This window comes from Chaetodon auriga, chromosome 15 (genome assembly GCF_051107435.1).
Source record: "Chaetodon auriga isolate fChaAug3 chromosome 15, fChaAug3.hap1, whole genome shotgun sequence".
Lineage (NCBI taxonomy): Eukaryota > Metazoa > Chordata > Actinopteri > Chaetodontiformes > Chaetodontidae > Chaetodon > Chaetodon auriga.
The window spans coordinates 18,653,057-18,672,080 of NC_135088.1; the positions used below are offsets into that span (position 1 = coordinate 18,653,057).

Below are 19,024 nucleotides of genomic sequence, written 5' to 3' on the forward strand. Positions count from 1 at the left end.
ATGAGGTACGGACCTTACTTGAAATAGATGTCTTACCTTTATATAATGTGTTTAAAGGATTGCCTCCTGCAGATTTTCTTAGAAAAACTGCAACATTTTTGCTTTGGTTATCACAGGCATGTTTATCCACACTAGTGATGGGGCTAGCTATGTTAATCTGTGGGTTGGATCACCATTTCGGTCTAAATTGAAAAAACTACTTCATGGATTACTGGGGACTTAAGTACAGACATTCATGGTCCCCAGATGACTTTGGTGACCCTGAACTTTCACTTAGCACCACCATGAAGTTGACATTTTGTGTTTTTAGTAAAATATTTCAGTAACTATTGGATGGATTTGGAACATGTATCTATGGTGCCCAGAGGGTGAATCTTAATGATTTGAGTGATCCCTGAATTTTCATCTAATGCCACCAGCAGGTCAAAGTTTCACATAGTAAGACAAATACAGCACTGCTAACATGCATCTTGTTTCCGTGTCTGTTTTCCAGGGGAGCCATTTCTCCATGGGATTCTATTTGGATTCATGTCAGCCTCACAGCTCCTTAAAGCAATAGCCAGGGTCAAAGATATTATCACAGCAGAGTAGCTGTACTTCATCACAGCTTAGAAAAGGAGGCTCACCTGTCCACCCCAGGAGACAGCACAAGCCATGTGCGTGAACTGACCACAGAGTATCAAAGCACAACTGCACAAAAACAAGCCGGCCTGTTCTGCTCGGAGCACTGGCTGATGCGAGACACTGGTAGGAGACGCCAAAAGCTTGTCCACTGAGTTCTCCTTGAAGAGCTGAGACAAAGGATGTTACGCGATTTAAACTGCAGGAAGAGATGGCACGGCAAGCAATAAAGAGCCCTCTGAGCGCAGACAACACCAGCCAACCGTCCAATTAGCATTAACTTGGACCCTTTTGTTCTGAAGCACGCTGGCTGTCGGGCACAGGGCTGCACAGAGGAATAAAAGGGGTCCTTGTCTTAAGTGAGTCAGCACTGACTGACAGACTGCACTGAGGGGATCTGAGCCCTCCCCACTTGTACTGTACAACACTGAGCTTTTTAGATAGCACCCTGAACCCAGCACTAATTAGGAGTCCTGTTACTCCTCAACACACATTCACACATGCTTAGCTGTCGCACTGCACATGATGAGCACACTCACGCACGGCTCTCAACACCACGGAGCAATGATTTACTTCAGTGTAATGGCAATGTCCTCTCTATCAGTTATTTACTCCAAGCTCTTGTTTATTCTGATGTGCTGTACTGTATTTAAGAGAAGATACGCTATTCCTAGACACCTGACTTCACAGGCTTCCTCATAAGCTCATTAAGTCCTCGTTGAATGAACTGAGGGTTTCTCAGCAGAATTATTTATTGTTTCAGAGTAACGTACCATTGACTGGTTAGTTGTGAGCTATGCTTGCGAGAGTCAATGGGATATGAGGTCATTACTCTAAAAATTGGATGTGCATCCTTTCAAATAGCTGTATTACACAATCTAATTATTCCCACCATGGATGGCTGGCTTGCAAGTGATGATTTCATACTCCATTGACTTGCAGTGGCACTGCTTAAAAATGCTAATGTTCTCAGACTCTGTGACTGTTTAAAGTTTGGTCACTTTTCAATGTGACAGGCATCTGAAACCTTTAATATAAGGGTCTGATTTTGCTACAATGCTGCTTATGTTTCATTTGCTCAGATTTCCCCATAAACCTGTTTTTTGTTTTACAGGATAAGATATATCTACTTCAGTAACTGCATTCGGCAGAATATTCACACAAGCAATACAAATATAACAACAATATCAAATATAACTGCCATCCCCATACAGAAATGATTACTCTTTAACTGGAAACCCGTGGGTAAGAGGATATACTTGGTAATTCCACTCTGTGTGTAAAGAGTTACTGGAACTAAAAGTACTGTATGTAGATAGCTATAAACTGCTCCCATGCAAACATGCCTCTCTGTTGTTGATATCAGTCTGTGTGTATGTGCATGTAGATTTTAAGGTATTATATGAGACAATGACCATGATAACCACACTGATATCCCTAAATTTGAAGGTTTGAAACAATGTAATAAGCACTTTGTCAATCTTTGTCAAAAGACCCATTTTTACACAAAAAAAACAATGCCCAGACAGGCGGTGATGGCAGTCACTGGATGTCTGCTGCCATGCCAAGATCAGGCGTATCCTCAAAGTGGACCTTGTAGTCACCCTCCTGCTCCTCAAACACAATGACCTTATTCATTTCAAGAGAAAAAAGTGAGAGACAAAGAAGAGAGAGTTAGAGCATTGAGACTTGATGGCTTGTTGTAAAAACTCAATCTTTCAAGTCCATTATAATGCAAAGAAAAATCCTTTAAAGGAATTGTTTTGGGGATGTGCTTATTTCTTTTCCCAATCAAGAGTGAGTTGAGAAGATCGATACCACTCTCATGTCTGTACATTAAAAATGAAGCCAGCAGCCACTTGGCTTAGCTTAGCATCAAGACTGGAAATAGGGGAGAACAGCTTGTCTGGCTTGGCCCACTGGTAAAAGAAATTAACGATGAGGGGGATGGTCGTGTACCAAACTTTATCTTGGCTGGTCGCAGTGAGCATGAGCATGAAACAAACGACATATAACATGTTAATGGGTGTGCTTTAATTTTGTTAGTACAAACACAAGCTGTTTCCCCATTTCCAGGCTATATGCAAGGCTAAGCTAACAGTAGCCGAGTGTACAGATATGATCTTCTTATCTATGTATCGCAGCAAGAATGCAAATAAGCATACAGTATTTATAAAAATGTCTAACTATGCCCATAACAAACGGTGGTTTGTGCACTGCTGTACCTGGTTGATTCCACTGTTGAGAAAGGGACCGGGGAGGTAGAGAGTCTGCTGGGGGCCAATTGACCAGTAACGGCCCAAATTCAGCCCATTGATAAACACAACACCTTTTTCCCAGCCCTGTGGACCCAGAGATAATTTAACGGCTTCATAATGTATGCATGAATTACTTCTCATACAAATACATGCACAAACATGCACACAGCATATTAACTATGTTTCATTTCACTTACTGGAAGCTTCACAAATGTGTCACTCGGATATCCGTACACAAACAGCCTCCCCATGAAGAATCCAGGGAAGCTGGGAGTTTCAGGGAGAGTTTTCCAAGGTGCCTGATAAAGACTGAAAGAAGGCATCCACTTCAAACACACTATTACAGCAAATTGAAAGTGATATGCAATGCTTTAGATTCAATAAAGGTACAAACCTATCAATAAAGCTGGGTTTCATATCCAGGCTGTATATTGTAAAATCCCGCAAGGGAATATTGTTTAATAAAATGTCTCCCACAAGGCCTGTAAGAATACAAATCAAAATTGACTTGAACGCTACCCACTGAGTGCTTGAGTGATTTAATAGCAAGCACAGCAATGAACTGCATATTGTCTGCCGATCACCTTTATGTTGTTTGTCAAGGTCCCTTCCCTGATGAACTCGTCCACAGTTTTCCACCAATAAACTTAAGGTACGCCGTCCCTGTAGAGAATCATTGCTTGTATGACTTTTTCACGTTTTGACTACAACACAGCCAACACTTCAGCTTCTATCACATCTGAAAACTATGAATGATGTTTATTGGACATTTGTCTTCATTGTTCAATTTGATTCCATACCTTACCATCAGGAACTGCCAACTCCTGGCTCCGGCGTTTGAAAAGGCCAATGTAGCTTCTGTCTACAAACACCTAGGAAGAAAAACATCACTGTCATATAAACGATAGTACATCACACATAAATTCTGCTTCACTTGAATGAAATATCTCAAAGATGACTTTGCCAAGTGCCACCACAGTCATCACCTCTACACTACTTTCATGTGCTGTACTTTGGGTATACCAACAATACTGGGTGACAACTGTTTGACTGACATTAAAGGAACAGTTCAACATTTTGGGAAACATACTTATTTGCTTTCTTGCTGAGAGTTAGATGAGAAGATTGACACCACTCTCATATATGTCAATTAAATTGGAAACTAAAACCAGGAAACAACCAGTCTGATTTTGTCCAATGGAGACAAGACCTGACCACCAGCACATCTAATGCTCACTAATAAACATCAGTTTTATATCTGATGTCTCACGCTGACAAGTAGTCTGCAGGAAATCAGTGCAGCTAGCCAAGAAATTATCAGGAACATAACTCACATAATTTTTTTTTTTTCTTTTTTTGTGCAGATTAAACACATAAGATGTAATAAAATCAGGGAGCTAACAAGCTGTTGGCAGGCACATTTATTCCCTTTGGACAGAGCCAAGCTAGCTTCGTATTCTGTACACAGTTGTATTAATGTTCTTGTTTTTGATTAAGTCGCAGCACGAAAGCATTATTTCCAAAAATGTCAAACTTCTCCTTTAAGTTCAGCTTCAGTGGCAACATACACATCAAGAAACATAATGTCTGGAATAGGTTAACACAAGGAAACCACATCCATACTGCTTAAGGTCAGAATGATGGGCCATCATGACTCACTCGGGCACGGTCTCGGACGTTGTCTCCAGACTTCAATAATCCTCCACTGGTGATGGTAGTCTCATATAGTGTGTATCCATAGGACTGGCCGTTCCTGTTGTTCACTGGTAGATTCTCCATGTTTACTGGCTTTGCTGACTTAAATGGCTGCAGAAAAGTTTAAAAAAAATTAACTGACCTCCTTGACTGAAAGGCAAAAAAAAAAATTACATTCATTACACATATCAGCAACAAATAATCTTACATAAAACATACTCCCTCAGTGAAGCTCAAAGCATCCCATAAGGACAGGTGTTGGTACATGATAGCAGCTTCATAAGCCTCCCTGTAATGCAGGGCTGGCATGTCGGGGAAACTGTCTCCTCCTGTACAGACAGGTCAAATACAAGATCAGGCAAAGAGGTCGATCAAGCATTCACTAACTTCATTCTCATTTAAACTATGTGTTTAACTTACTGCTGTAGCGAGAAAGTAAATCCCTAAGGAGATGGTACTTTGGAGTGTACTCCCCAGCTTCAGACAAGGGAGCATCATAATCTGTCAAACATGGCAACATAACATAGATTAACTATCATGTGCTGCCGCCTGCTGGTTCTTCAGGTCAGTGCTGTTCTTAGGAACATATTCTCCAGCCGTGACACTGCATTGAATCATTAGAATAAAATCTTTGTAAATTTGCATCTGTGACATGGCTCGCTTGTTTGTGATAGAGCACATGGCACAGAGGAACCAACCATAGCTGGGGACCAACGCTTTGTAGGAAGGATCAGCGAGTGCTCCGCTCATGAAGCCAAAAGTGGAGCCTCCATGGAACATGTAGAGGTTGACAGACATGCCTCGCCTCAGAATTTCTCTCACGGTGGACACCATATCTGACAAGAAGTGCAACATGTTCACTGTACACAAACTGACTCCTTAAAAACGTAAAAGTCCCTGCGGCAAGGAAATGATAATACAGTTTTTAAGTCGAGTCAGAGAAACCTCTTTGACCCTCTGCTCACACGCACATTTGCATTTACATTGTTTGCATCTAGCTGGTGTTCCTTATGCAAAAAAACAAAGCGGTAGGAAAATAAATAGAAAACACACCATGGAGAATTTGTTTACAGCATAAATGTGACTTGAGATATAATATTTTGACCCGACTTTATCAATGTGTGTTTATCAAAACTAACTAACCAGTATTTTTTAAGCAAAACAACAGATTTTTTGTGCCAAAAACTGCATAAAACAAAATCAAAAATGATGTATAATCCAAGGTTTATCTTTATCTTTGGCTGAATCGCACAGTATGAGCCTACACTCAGTCCTGGGATGGCTCAGGCTAATAAAGAATAAAAGGCAAGTATTGATAGAAAGGTGCAACAACAACAAGGAGAAGCATCCTTACCCTCCGGGGGAAGCACATGGTGGACATCACCCCATACATCATACCAGCCAGTCCAGTAGTCCATCACCAGGGTGGGGCTGTTGGGCTGACAAACAACACAGAAAAAATCCCACAGGATTGCATGAACCCACAGTGACAGAGAGTGAAATGATGTGCAAAGATAAGATACATACCTGGATAGCACTCAGATCCTGGATGTTTCTCTGATTTAACTTCTGCAGCTTCACTGATCTGATTGCTGCAAGATATGAAATCACAAGGTAAGCTGTGTGTGTGTGTGTGTGTGTGTGTGTGTGTGTGTGTGTGCGTGTGCGTGTGCGTGTGCATTAATGTACTGTACCTCCATCTACACCCCCTGACTTTAATGTGTTGTGGCTGTCTGATGTGAGCATGAGCTCACTTATTCCTCTGGACTGTAAAGCCTTTAAATAAAACAGAATGTCACAACAGAAGATACAAACATCATCAGATTGGTCCATTCTATCAATATCAATCTCCATTTGTGCATGTGTGTTTTAATGTAGGGTAAAGGTGACATTTTAATCAAACAAGCACATCACATCACCTCTTTAATGAAAAGCATGTAACTTTCATCCTTTGCAAAGGATCCATACTCGTTTTCGACCTGCACTGCAATAATGGGGCCCCCTTTCTTGAACTGAAAAACATAAACAAATTTTAAAGAACACAACTTAAATGAACTGGAGACAAACTTTACAGCTTTAGTGACAAAAAAACAACCTGTAATGGAACCACTTTTGGTATAAGTTTGTCAAAAAAAGTATTGACAGCCTGAGTAAAGCCTGGGTATGTCGTCCTCAGCCTCATGTTACCATCGCTGAGGAGCCAGCTGCAAAGAGACAGAAAACGAGATACTTAGGCATGACTAAATCCACAGAGCTCAAGAACAATGGAGGCACAGTAAATGTAACATAGTGGACAAAACCTGACACACTGGGTGAGTCTTCTCTTACGGCAAGACTTTTTCACCCAGACTCCACTCAATTAATCTATTCAGGAGTATAAACTAGTCAGCTTGTTGAACAAAGCATTGGACAGGCTTTGGGTATAAATCTACATCCTACTTTCATACATACAAAGAAAACTGGGATCTCTATTTGCAAAAACACATATTTTTCCTTAAACTGTAATATGCAAAGAATACTAGCTCTAACCTTGGCAGTCCTCCTAAGTCCAGCTCAGAGGAAATGTAGGGCCCTGGACGTAAAATCACCCACAATCCCAGTTCAGCAGCAAGATGGATATAGGCTCTGAAACCCAGATGGAAAAGACAATCAATAAGAATTTACTATCACAAACACCAAGTTTAGACTTCCCATGAAACCCAATATTTTGTTGTGTGAGGAGTGTGAAATGAGCTTGGCAACAACCACAACAACAACCACAACAACACACTAAGGCGTCACATCCCTCCTTACTTATTACTGCTGTGTTGTTAATTGCTTGTTAAGCTGCTGTTGTTGGGGAGATGCTGCTGTTGTCAGGCGGGGTCTCTCAGCCTCTAACACTGGGACTTAAATGATGAGGAGAAAGGGAGTGTGTTCTTAACACGCCTTAGAGCAGTTCATATAGTTGGAACAACTAAGTAGGTGGCGCAAGTGTTTTCATTCTTTTATGGACATTTTTAAGCTGCATGTTTGGTTTAATGAGAGCATGGGCTGCACTCCCATAAGCAACAAACTGCATAGTGACCAAACATAAGTGAGTTTTTGTATTCAGGTCAGGGGAGAGTGACACTACTCCTTACTCTAAATCCAGCTGTGAGTAGAAGTTGAAAAGCCCTCTCTCTGGCTGGTGCAGACTCCATGGCACATACCTGCAAGGATCCAGGATGTTCTCTGTTAATATTCAACCAGTGGCCAGTCTTGGGAAACAAAATACAACCTACTATGGTGTATGGTGTATATATTTCCCTACGTAGTGAGGGTGTTGATGCCACAGGCCTTCATTTTCATCAAGCGGTCCCTCCAGTAGGCCCTGGGCACACGGAAGTAGTGGATGGATCCCCCGAGGATGTGGAAGGGCTGTCCCTCCAGGGTGAGCTGAGACGAGTTAGCACTCAGGCCCACCTTCCTGCTCATTCTCCGTCCCCCTGCTGGTATCCTGGAAGAGGAACTGTAGCTTATTTGTGTCACGCTCCCATAATACAGCACATAGGCTATTGTGCTTGAATAGACCGCATGACATGCTTGATTGGAATTTGCAGACTCTTGTATTGGTGAAAACAACCATAAAGAAATAGCGAGATGCTTAGAAACAAGACTTCAGCAGATGAGATTTAGCACTTCATATTAGCCTTTCAAAATGTTATTTCAACTTTTTTCACTCTACAGTTCCCCATAACTTTCTTAATGCTGTAGTTAAAGTCTGTCCAACTAGCAAAAAAAATATTCAATGAATTAAAGTGATGCTTTGATAATTGGTTCACTAAGAAGCTGTATCTAATATCACGGTATCAGTACAATAACTCTATAGAAATTGACTTCATACAGTAATGGGTCTGTAGCAGTTTGTAATAATAAAGTAATAAAGTACTGCATTAGTCACAGATAGTCTCAAAGTAGCTCTAACGGAAACATAATGAAGACTAACACTAAGAAATGAACTTACCTGAAATATCTATACATGATGAAACCAACAATGCACAGGCAGATAAGTGCATACTTCTTTTTGTGCGCATTTCTTATCCTACAGACAACCATCGATAGGATGTGAGATGCCTTCCAGTGACATAGGCAGCAATCCAGTTCACTTTACAACATCTGAGAACAGATGAGCGCATGACGCTGGCGTGAACAGCGCACCGCCTCGTGGGAGTGCCCCTGAGCAGCCATGGAAATCTCTCACACCTCAGGGTGTGTCGATGTGTCTGTATCACTTTTGTTTTGCTTAAAAACAATTACAATTATTAAATATGGATTTATTAAAACAAACTTGAACATTCAACATATTTAAAATCAAATCAAATGAAAACATAATTATCTTTCTTAAATTACCCAAAATAAATTATCAGAAATAACAACAAAGAACTGAGTACTTATTAATATAATACAAACATTTTCAATGATTGTTTAATATGCTATTTTCGTCTGTAATTAGGTAAAAGGGATGCTCCTCGCCCCTCCTCCTCCAAGAAACTACACTTCCCATGATCCTTAGCAGTCGGAGCTTGCGCAATATGTTTTCCACGGCCCAGGGTTCTGGTGGTGTCTGTTTGGTGTTGTTGTCACATTAAGGGGGGAAAAGAAAGAATTAACGAAGTTAATATAACCCTGAGCCTGTCGCATGAGGTAAGGAAGATCCGGCGGGTCACTGTGTGCTCTGTCTACGACTTTGCACGCGTGTTGAGACGTTGTCTTGACGAAAAACACAACAGTTAAATTAGTTGTTGAGCGTTAATAGTTCTAGCTAGCTAGCTACACAGACAGACAAGCTAACAGAGCACCAAACAAACCAACGAAAGTCAGAAATTGTGAGACCAGAGGTATCATGCTGACCACACTAGCAACACAGTGAGGGTCTCCACGTATGAAACTGTTCAGAGTTTTCTGCAGGCCAGACAGAGCCAGTTTACCCTGACTGTAACGTTACGCTATCACCTATTTCAGCTAACCCACTGAGTCAGCCTGCTAACGTGAACTTACACAAACAGTATCACTGAAAGACGCTGCCTGAATGTACGTTTCGCTGTCATTCTGTTACTAAAGTTATGCTAGTGATAGAGACTCGGTCATTTGAGAATAACGTGTGAGGTTTGCAGTTAACGTTACCATACGTGCAAATTCGTGGGTTTGTTTTAAAGAAGTCGGACAATAGAAGTATAACTGAACACTGGCGTTGGTTTTGCTAATTTCAGTTTCACTTAATAGGTAAATAGGCTAAGTTGCCGACATCAGATCCAGGTAGACCTCTGCCAGTTTGTGTCCTGTTTTCTTCTTCGTGTATCGACATTACACTTACTGAATGCTAAATGACCACACATATATTTTACAGTATCATTTCCAGTAACATTACAAAGGAAAGACTTGCTGAAACATTTTAGAGAGAAATCACACAATTAGCATAACATTTTCTTCATAACATTTTTCTTTAAACAAAGTTAGATCAGATGTGAATCAGAACAAAATGGCTACCAAATTTCAGTAATATAATAATTACATTCCAAAGTATGGAAAAAGTGCTGAACAGCTGTTTGTTATTGAACGGCCTCAAGGCCAGAAGTGTTTTTGTCATGTTTGTGATAACTGTCATTGTTTTTGAAGTCAAATAACAGCAATGTCTTGCAGGAAAGTTTGAGGTATTGATATATGTACACATGACAAACTGTCAAATTCATAAATGACAAGATCTAAAGCACTGATGTTATGAATATGCTAATTTCTACTAATTTTGCTGAATAGAGCTGACATGGGTGAGAAAATTATGTAGACAAAGTCAACCTTATATTGCAAATTCATTACAGAACCAGTCTCCACTGACTACATCTTCTGCTGTTTAACTCTGCATTTTAACGATTATTGTAAATTTCTAGAAGGACTTCCACCTGCTAGCTCTTGTCCTCATTTTGTTTCCTTGGTTTCTGGGTTGTGGCAGGTTACTGGGTGAGCCCCTCCCTGCCATGAGAGCTGACCACCAGGTCACCACCCCCCCCTCCTTCTGCAGTTGATGGATCTGCAGCTGGTCCAGAGATGACAGACAGCGTCAGGGCGTTCCTCCGCAATGTTGCGACGGTCAGCAGACACACGCACACACAGTACTCACACAAAAGCTATGACACAAGGCACGAGGGTGTAGGTCATTGACGGTGAAGCAGATGCATGCTTTCAAACTGATGGACGCATTCTGCCTTATTTTGAAATGGCAGTGACATAATCTCACTGGCAACTTCATAAGGTGCACTTATATTGAAAGGTGTTAGCATGCTGTGTAAAAAGTTGATAAAAAGAGAATGAGTTGCAAATCTTTTTCAACTCATTCTGTTGAAAACAGTACACAGAACATTCCACAGGTAAACAGGTTCATTGGTAACAGGTGATAGGATCATGATTGGGTATGAAAGGGGCATCCTGGAAAGGCTCAGTAGTTCACAAGCAAGGATGGAGTGAGGTTCACCACTAGCCAGGAACAGTTCACAAACACTTTGGAAACCACTGTTGGTAAACACAGTGCGTTGCTGCATCTATAAATGCAAGTTAAGACTTGATTGTGCAAAGCAAAAGGCTTGTACGAACAACATCCAGAAATGCTGCACACTTCTCTGAGCCCAAGCTCGTCTGAGATTGACTGAAGTGGAAAAGTGTGCTGTGGTCTGATGAGAAAACATTTCAGATTGTTTTTGGAAATCATGGACGTCATGTCCCCTGGACTAAAGAGGAAAATGAGCATCCAGACTGTTACCAGTGCAAAGTTCAGAGCTAGCACCTGTGATGATGTGGAGTGTGTTAGTGCCCATGCAGGGGTAACATGCACATCTGTGAAGGCACCATTAATGCTGAAAGGTACAAACAGGTTTTGGAGCAACATACGCTTCCATCCAGACAACGCCTTTTTCAGGGTTGTCTCCGCTTATGCCACCAAGACAATGCCAAGCCACATTCTGGACGCGTTACAGCAGCGTGGCTTTGTAGTAAAAGAGTGTGGGTTCGAGACTGGCCTGCCTGCAGCCCAGACCTGTCCGCCATTGAAAATGTGTCATCATGAAGCCCAAAACACAACAACACACTGTTGAGCAACTGAAGTTGTATTTCAAGCAAGAATGGGAAAGAATTTCACTTTCAAAACTTCAGCAATTAGTGTCCTCAGTTCCCAAACGCTCACTGATCGCTGTTTAAAGACAAAGTGATGTAACACAGTAGTAAACATGCATCAACTTTTTCTGGAACGTGTTGCAGACATCAAACTCAGAATGAATGAGTACTTCAACAAAATCAAGAAAGTTTATCCATTTAACATGAAATGTCTTGTCTTTGTACTGTATTCATTTGAATATAATCTGAAAAAATTGTAAATCATTGCATTCTGTTTTTATTTACGTTTTACACAGCAACTTTTTTGCAATCAGGGCTGAATGTAAAAGAGGATGACAAAATATTACAACACCTTTCAGCATAATGCAGTCCAGTACAACACCATCACCCTCTGTGAGCTGTTTTTGTGTACTTTTGTTCTCGACAAATGAGCATGGTTGAACTTCATTTTCTGTTTATTAGCTTTTATTACCTATTACCTTACCTAAGTTTCTCATTTTGTATCATCAGCTTGATTGTGAGCTGGCTGTACTCCAAAGATAATGTTTGTCTCTGGAATAATCAAAAGTAAATAAGAGGAGATGTTAGTCTTAGTGTCTGTACACAATGTTTATTTCCAGCGGCAGCCTCTAGTTGTTTGTTTGGTTCAGAATAACTTCAGCATTGTTGTTGCTCTATCTAGTAGCAGCTAGCTGGCTAGATCTGGTGACAGTGACATTATCAAATAAAAAGGATCACTATGATATAAAAAGTGGCAGGAAAAAAACTTAATTGTGGAAAATGGCATAATGAAATAACAAATTTTAGAAAAAATGCCATTTTGAAATAAAGATGTCTCTTGCCAGATAAAAAGGTTGTCCTATTAGACTCTGTTATCATGGAAATAAAAAAGATGAAATAACATTTCATAATATGGAACTTTTTTGAATTTTAATAATTTCTTAAATAGTTACACAATTTATTGTTTTGTTCATATATTTTACACAATTTGTTCATGTTATTACTTATTTCACAATAATGTATTTCATACTGAACACCTCCGGGCTCCACGCCATCCGTCTAACGGTATTTAATAGCTATTGATCAATAATAGGTCAGTCAGCTTGATTCAAAATTGGATGTCATCCAGCCTCCATTGTTCGCCTCTGATATGATGGAGTAACAGAGTTGGTGTTTTTTCTTTTCTTTTTTATGTAAATGTGTTTTAGATGGTTGGGTGGAGGAAAGATGACAGTGCAGTACAGCATTTTACCAAAAATCTTCTGTTGTCATTGTGGTTGACCTGTCGTGAAATCCTCCTGACTTTGAAAGAACTTTCAGAGAGGGCCTCAGGATGGTTTCTGGTCATCATGACATTAATTAAACAAAAAGATAAACATTGACCTGAAGCGTTGGCTGTGCACAGCTTTGTGCACAGAATCAGCAAGTCCTAGAACATGCCTTCAAATACCTGTATGAGCCTAATCCTTGTGTTCAAGAAGCATTTATTGGGACATTTCAAAGCTCCATTACAGTTTGAAACAAACGCCTTATGTGTATTCTTCCGTGCTCTGGGTTCTCCAGGGGATCAAGGACTCCATATTGGGGATTGGGACAATCTCCAAGCTGGACGCCCGCATCCAGCAGAAAAGGGAAGAGCAGAGGAGGAGAAGGGCCAGTGGGGCCCTGGCACAGAGACGGGCACAGAGTGAGGAGCGCAAACCGGACAAGTAGGCCAGACAAAAAGCTGCATATTTCACTGACAATACTACTGATGTGCAGATAAGCTCACAGATATGTTTGAGTCTGCTTTATTGCTATTCTGAAAAAGCTGGGAATGGAACGCCTCCTGACATGATCCTCTTGGTAGAACCTCCTGTGCACCTCCTATGCTGTGCATTTCCCACACGCTCCACCAAGCAGATGGCTATATTTACCATAAGAACAGAGATGCTTAGGTTTTCCTTAGCTAGTGTTGAAGTCAGGTCAGCATGCACTGTGGCTCTTTGCTCAGTTGAACAAGAAGTGGTTGCAAATCGTTCTGTATTCTCATGACACTCTTAATAACGAAAATAACTTTAGAAATTAGTAAATAACACGTTTAATTGAAGCAGTCATGGAGCTCTGCGGCTGTAATATCCCGTCTTTTAAAAGGACCTGCTCCTGTTCCAAACCTTCACTATGCAAACACAGACATGTTAATAGCATCCATGAGTTTGTCTGACTGGTTAAATAAGAGAAGTAAATTTAAAGTGAAACCAAACTATCTTTTATTTTTCAACAGTCGCATATGTTGTCATTATTTCTTTTCTCTCTCAGTGAACCCAAAGTAGCCAGCAGGATTTTTCAGTGCTGTGCCTGGAATGGAGGAGTGTTCTGGGTAAGATCTCTCACACACCACCTATGCTTTACAGCTGCAAGTTTTGAGTTTCCATGACAGTAGTGCTTCTGGATGGCTGCTTTTTAGCCACGTGTTGTCCCAAACTCATCTTTTAGCTTCTGGACAATTTTGGGAACAAGTCCTTCTTGCAGATGTCAGTTAAAGTAGTGATCTCTCAGATAACCAGCTCTCATACATCCATGTTCTGTCTGATTGTGTATTTTTTGAGGTTGATCCTTTAAATATCCGGCCAAATACCAGATTTTGAAAATCCTGTTGCATGAGGAAGCATGAGTTGAAGAGTAACGGGAGCATTTTCTCTCTCCAGCTCAGTCTGTTTCTCTTTTACCGGGTGTTTATCCCTCTGCTGCAGACTCTCACAGCAAAAATCATCGGTATGTATGGCTGCTAATGAATCTGGGCCAGGTTCTCTGACTTATGGTAGGAAGCAGCATGTCAACAAGCTGTTTTTGCTCCAGGTGACCCCTCCCTCCATGGCAGTGTGTGGTCCTGGTTAGAGTTCATCCTGACCTCCGTTTTCAGCGCTCTCTGGGTTCTCCCTCTCTTCGTCCTCAGCAAGATCGTCAACGCCATCTGGTTCCAGGTTAGGCCCGGCTTTGTTAGGCTGTACTGATCTGAAGACAGAACTGGTGGCCTTTTTAAAATCTACGCATAGATCCCATTACACGGTCTGTCAACCTGTAGATATAGATTACTTTTTATTCGGTAGTGAGTTGAAGTGAAGTCACACCACTCATCCGGACTCCTAAGCCTTCCAGCTGCTAATGAAAACAAGCTTTGACCCCATGAGGCATCACTGGAGGGCTTTCATTATGAAACATCTGCACGCTCACAACAGCATACACAGAAGTGTTTCAATTAGCATGAAATTCTAACTTGTTGCCCGAAGCACGTTCTAGGAAAACTATTCAGGACTTTTCTGAGCGCTTTTATGTGAGAAGGTCAGGACATCGTAGTACTAAATACAGGACCTATTAAAATACAGTTATTGAAGTCATTTCATTACACAGAAACAACAGTCTGCTTTTAGTCAAGTTTTATCTCCTGTCATCTCATATTGCCATCACAAAGCAAAAGGAAATTATCTTCTAAACCTTGATGTTGCTCTGTTGCCCTTTGATTACACAGACGCAGACAGAGATGTGAGTGTTTTCTTCTCTCTTACAGGACATAGCTGACCTAGCATTTGAAGTGTCTGGATGTAAAGCGCAGCCGTTCCCCAGCGTCAGTAAGATCATCGCTGACATGCTCTTTAACCTTCTCCTCCAGGCACTCTTCCTCATTCAGGTACATTTTTGCACAACCTTAAGTTTGGTTTTCATCATTTAAAAATAAGGTTCCCTCAAGGATTAACTGATTCAATTTTGGTGGCCAAAGGTCACCCCATGCCCGTCCCATTCCAGAATTAAAGCGTTAACCGTGACAAAATTTCACACAAATGTCTGTTCAAGAATGGACTGATAACACTTTGGTGGTCAAAGGTCACTGTGACCACACAAAACACATGTTTTGCCATAACTCAAGAATTCATGTGCTAATTATGACAATACTCCACACGAATGTCTCATAGGATAAACTGATTATGTGACTTTTTGTCCATTATTCAGCAATCTTGAGCGTCCACCTTGAAACTGTGCTGATTGTTTCGATCTTCACTGCTGTCAGCTTGAAGATGTGTGTGAAGAATCCACGTTTTACACTTTGTAGCTTCTTTGCAGCAACATCCATATTTGAGTCATTGTAGTCCACCGCAAGCTGATTGGTTCTGCTGATGTTGAGCTTCATGTGATTGTCGTTACACCATGTGATGAAGCTCTCTGTCAGTCCTCTGGAAAATAGTCTCAAAGTGAAGACAGCAAGTTTCTTACTAGAAATTATTCAATAGCATCATACATGTCAATTTAGAGATAACTTCCATTTCAGTAAAAAAAGACAAAGCCTGTTATTAAATTCCTTCAAAGTCTTCACTACATACATGAGTACATGAGGTGGTGATTCTAGTTTTGTGAAATTGTTTCTTTTAAAAAGGTCTGTTGTTACTTATGAGGACGTTTTTTGAACCACAGCCTGATCTGCATTAATCTCTCAACTCTCTTCACCAAAGAAAAAAGATTTAAAAATGCAGAAATTTCTCTCCTCTTGTTGAATATAGTTGTGTTGTGTATTTTCTAGGGTATGATTGTTAGCCTCTTCCCCATTGATGCCATTGGACAGATGGTTAGCCTCCTCCACATGTCTCTACTCTACTCCTTGTACTGCTTTGAGTATCGCTGGTTCAATCATGGTGAGATGCTCGCATTACATTCTACTCCCAAAATAAATGATCTGGACTGACTGGAGGACTCAGAACTGCTAATGTTTGTTTCAGGCATTGAGATGCACCAGCGGCTGTCCAATATTGAGAGAAACTGGCCGTACTACTTTGGCTTCGGTTTGCCCATGGCTCTGTTGACTGCTCTGCCCTCCTCATACATCATTAGGTAAGACTTCTAAAAAGAAATCAGTTCTTGTGTTTTCGTTATGTGTCTGTGCCTTTAGTAAGAAAACCAAATAGTGAAAGAGGCAGACTTTTCCTAAAACTGGTAACAGCATATATAACAAAATAATCTATGCTCAAATGTTAATGAAATGTCAATTTATGACCTATGGGATTCTAAAAAAAAAAAAAACAGCCTGAGAATAAAGTAACTAAATAACTAAAAAAGAAACACTGACGTCCTCCAGGGTCACATCCTGCCTGAAGTCAAAGAGGTTTTTTTGGCTGAAAATAATCCATGAAATATGGGTCGTTATTTACAGAAAACAGACCTCATGGTCTCTGTGGGCTGAGTTCTCATTCACTGCATTTACTGTATGCTTTGTTTTTGTTCTTTCTTTTCTACATAGTGGCTGCTTGTTCTCCATCCTCTTCCCTCTATTCATCATCAGCGCGAATGAGGCCAAGACGCCAACAAAGCTGTAGTGAGTCTGAAATGAAGACGACCATGTTTCTTAAAAAGTTTCTCTCGACGCACGAGTCACTGCTCACATTTGTCTCTTCCACTCTTTCAGCCACTTCCAGCTGCGTCTCTTCTCATTGGTTGTGCTGATCAGCAACAAGCTTTTCCACAAGACTGTCCACCTGCAGTCCTCCCTGACGTCGTCCACCTCCTCAGAGAGGCTGTCGTCCCCCCACACCTCCCCGACCCGCCAGAGACCTCTGCCCAGCCAGTGATGGAGCTGCTCGAAGGAGAGAGGAAAGCAGTGGATGATGGCTTCACTCGATGTGATTTCCCTTAATGAAGATGATAAATGGTTTAGCACAAAGGGTTTACATGTTTTTATCTAAATTCTGGCCCTTTGCTTCTTCAATTGCAGCACCCACCAAACGCGTTTTCAGTGTGACACAAAAATCGACTGCCCTGTGCCTCACACTCAAAACACATTATATACTCAGCTCTTCACTTGTTTTCTTTTGTGAACTTTCTGTCTTTTTTTTTTGTATAATGTGCCATTTGAGTGACTCCCCTTTAATAAATTACAGCACAAGAAATCATGTAGTTTTAATGTTTGAGCAAACGTGTGACTAAAGAAGGATCTTTTTTAACATTGAAGGGGCTTGTTTGTGTTCAGAAGCAATGCACATGTCGTGTTTTACCTACATGTTTTCTTGATGTTGCAAGTTCCATTCCTTCCTCACAGATTGAATGCTTTCTTGCACATGGATATGTGTCTCTGTCAAATGTTGGCGTCCAAGCAGTTCCAGGAATAACCTTGTACAGTTAAAAAGGGATGTTTTTTTATCCTGTAAGAGCTTTGTTTTTAGTAAAATATACAAATCAGTTCCAGAGCTGCTATAAAAAGGTTTAGTGACCTTAGTAATGGAAAAGAAATAACAAAGTCACTCTTGTCGTGTGTTGACTAAAGGTTTTCTTGGTGTCTCACCCTACATTAAAATCTCACTCCACTGTCTGATGAAATGTACATGTTGCAAATCACGAGCTGACACCAGCAAAGGAAAAGCGGCCTAAGCATTTTCAGTCTGTGTGAATTTAGTAGGTGATAGGTGAGATGACACTGCCAAACTGCTGCATCTGTTTTATTTATTTCACGTCACCCACTGCAATGCTAAGCTCTGTAATAAAGGAAGGAGTCACGTAGTTCAAGTCTTTATATCTCAATTCAATGGGTGATCATCCTCGTTTGCCCCAGAGAGCAGAAGCAAAAACAGATCACTGGCCGTTTGTTTTTTGTGCTGTGTATACGATGTTAATGCTGTACTTCCTGAATGTCCAACCAGAGGCCCACCACCATGCAGCGACCCAGTCACCAACCTTTCTCTCACACATCAGAGCTCATGGCCATGGGGAGGGCTGTGATTTTGAAACGGTGTGCAATTATTGTAAGAAGAGCGTCGTGTTTGTGCAGACTGATATATGTGAGTGAGGTTTTGTAAAAGTAATATGTCTAATTTCAATAAAATTGGTCAGTATTCAATATTTTTTATCACTGTGTTCAGGGTTTTGCTGCAAGGTGTTGATCAAGTAGAGTTGGTTTGAGACCTCACAGCATAGAGAAGCTTTTAAACACAAAAGCACAGACTCAAGTTTCAATTGCAGAGTGGAGTGGATGTGGAAAGTTGTTTTATACTCATCCCTGATTTCAAATGTGTGCCATCCAATACAGTGATAGAGCAGGGTTAAAAGAAGTTTTCCAAATTGGGATCAATAAAGAAAAGAAGTAGATATTGTGGGTGTGCAGTCCACTAAAGGAAGCATTGTATGTTGAGCAGCACTAAACCTGTCATACTGAAAAATTCTGGTTACTTTTATAATGGTCACTTGAGAAGCTGATGCTGCCTGGATCCTGGAGAAACTCATCTGACGAACCCGAGGAGAAACAGACATTGTACAGTCTTGCAAATTAACAGCTATAAAGGTGCAACAGTAATAAATGAAAAAGGCTAAGA

General features: G+C 40.8%; 3 protein-coding genes across 3 annotated transcripts in view; 2 read left to right on the forward strand and 1 right to left on the reverse strand.

Annotated features, from left to right (window-relative positions):
* Positions 1-3,541, forward strand: part of b3gat1b (beta-1,3-glucuronyltransferase 1 (glucuronosyltransferase P) b) — a 24,266-nt gene extending 20,725 nt beyond the window's left edge. Inside the window, exon 8 of the mRNA XM_076750189.1 lies at positions 494-3,541. The gene's annotated coding sequence lies outside the window, so the exon portion shown is untranslated. The remainder of the gene's footprint in view (positions 1-493) is intronic.
* On the reverse strand, positions 2,130-8,651 carry LOC143332577 (beta-galactosidase-1-like protein 2). Its single transcript, XM_076750188.1, has 19 exons — positions 8,560-8,651; positions 7,867-8,052; positions 7,697-7,765; positions 7,104-7,199; positions 6,670-6,778; positions 6,494-6,586; positions 6,269-6,350; positions 6,102-6,166; positions 5,929-6,013; positions 5,273-5,410; positions 4,995-5,075; positions 4,794-4,903; positions 4,539-4,685; positions 3,680-3,751; positions 3,464-3,542; positions 3,274-3,361; positions 3,077-3,188; positions 2,847-2,963; positions 2,130-2,250 (listed from the first exon to the last, which is right to left on the reverse strand). The coding sequence occupies exons 1-19, from the start codon at positions 8,649-8,651 to the stop codon at positions 2,164-2,166; spliced, it is 1,908 nt and encodes a 635-aa protein (XP_076606303.1). The 3' UTR covers positions 2,130-2,163.
* A 458-nt stretch (positions 8,652-9,109) lies between these two features.
* ei24 (EI24 autophagy associated transmembrane protein) lies at positions 9,110-18,554 on the forward strand. Its single transcript, XM_076751178.1, has 11 exons — positions 9,110-9,239; positions 10,543-10,679; positions 13,260-13,405; positions 13,995-14,055; positions 14,384-14,450; positions 14,535-14,659; positions 15,244-15,363; positions 16,249-16,360; positions 16,445-16,556; positions 16,963-17,037; positions 17,128-18,554. Exons 2-11 carry the CDS (start codon positions 10,638-10,640, stop codon positions 17,288-17,290), a joined length of 1,023 nt encoding a protein of 340 aa, XP_076607293.1. The 5' UTR covers positions 9,110-9,239; positions 10,543-10,637; the 3' UTR covers positions 17,291-18,554.
* The last annotated feature ends 470 nt before the right edge of the window (positions 18,555-19,024 follow it).

Excerpts from the sequence above, each read along its gene's own strand:
- LOC143332577 (XM_076750188.1), bottom strand. The coding sequence starts at position 8,651 with ATGGTTGTCTGTAGGATAAGAAATGCGCACAAAAAGAAGTATGCACTT. Across the intron at positions 4,686-4,793 it reads CTTTGAGCTTCACTGAGGGA|CCATTTAAGTCAGCAAAGCC; the intron begins GTATGTTTTATG and ends ACTTTTCTGCAG. Across the intron at positions 3,543-3,679 it reads TGGCAGTTCCTGATGGTAAG|GGACGGCGTACCTTAAGTTT; the intron begins GTATGGAATCAA and ends GATTCTCTACAG.
- ei24 (XM_076751178.1), top strand. The coding sequence starts at position 10,638 with ATGACAGACAGCGTCAGGGCGTTCCTCCGCAATGTTGCGACG. Across the intron at positions 10,680-13,259 it reads TCCTCCGCAATGTTGCGACG|GGGATCAAGGACTCCATATT; the intron begins GTCAGCAGACAC and ends TGGGTTCTCCAG. Across the intron at positions 14,056-14,383 it reads GGAATGGAGGAGTGTTCTGG|CTCAGTCTGTTTCTCTTTTA; the intron begins GTAAGATCTCTC and ends TTCTCTCTCCAG.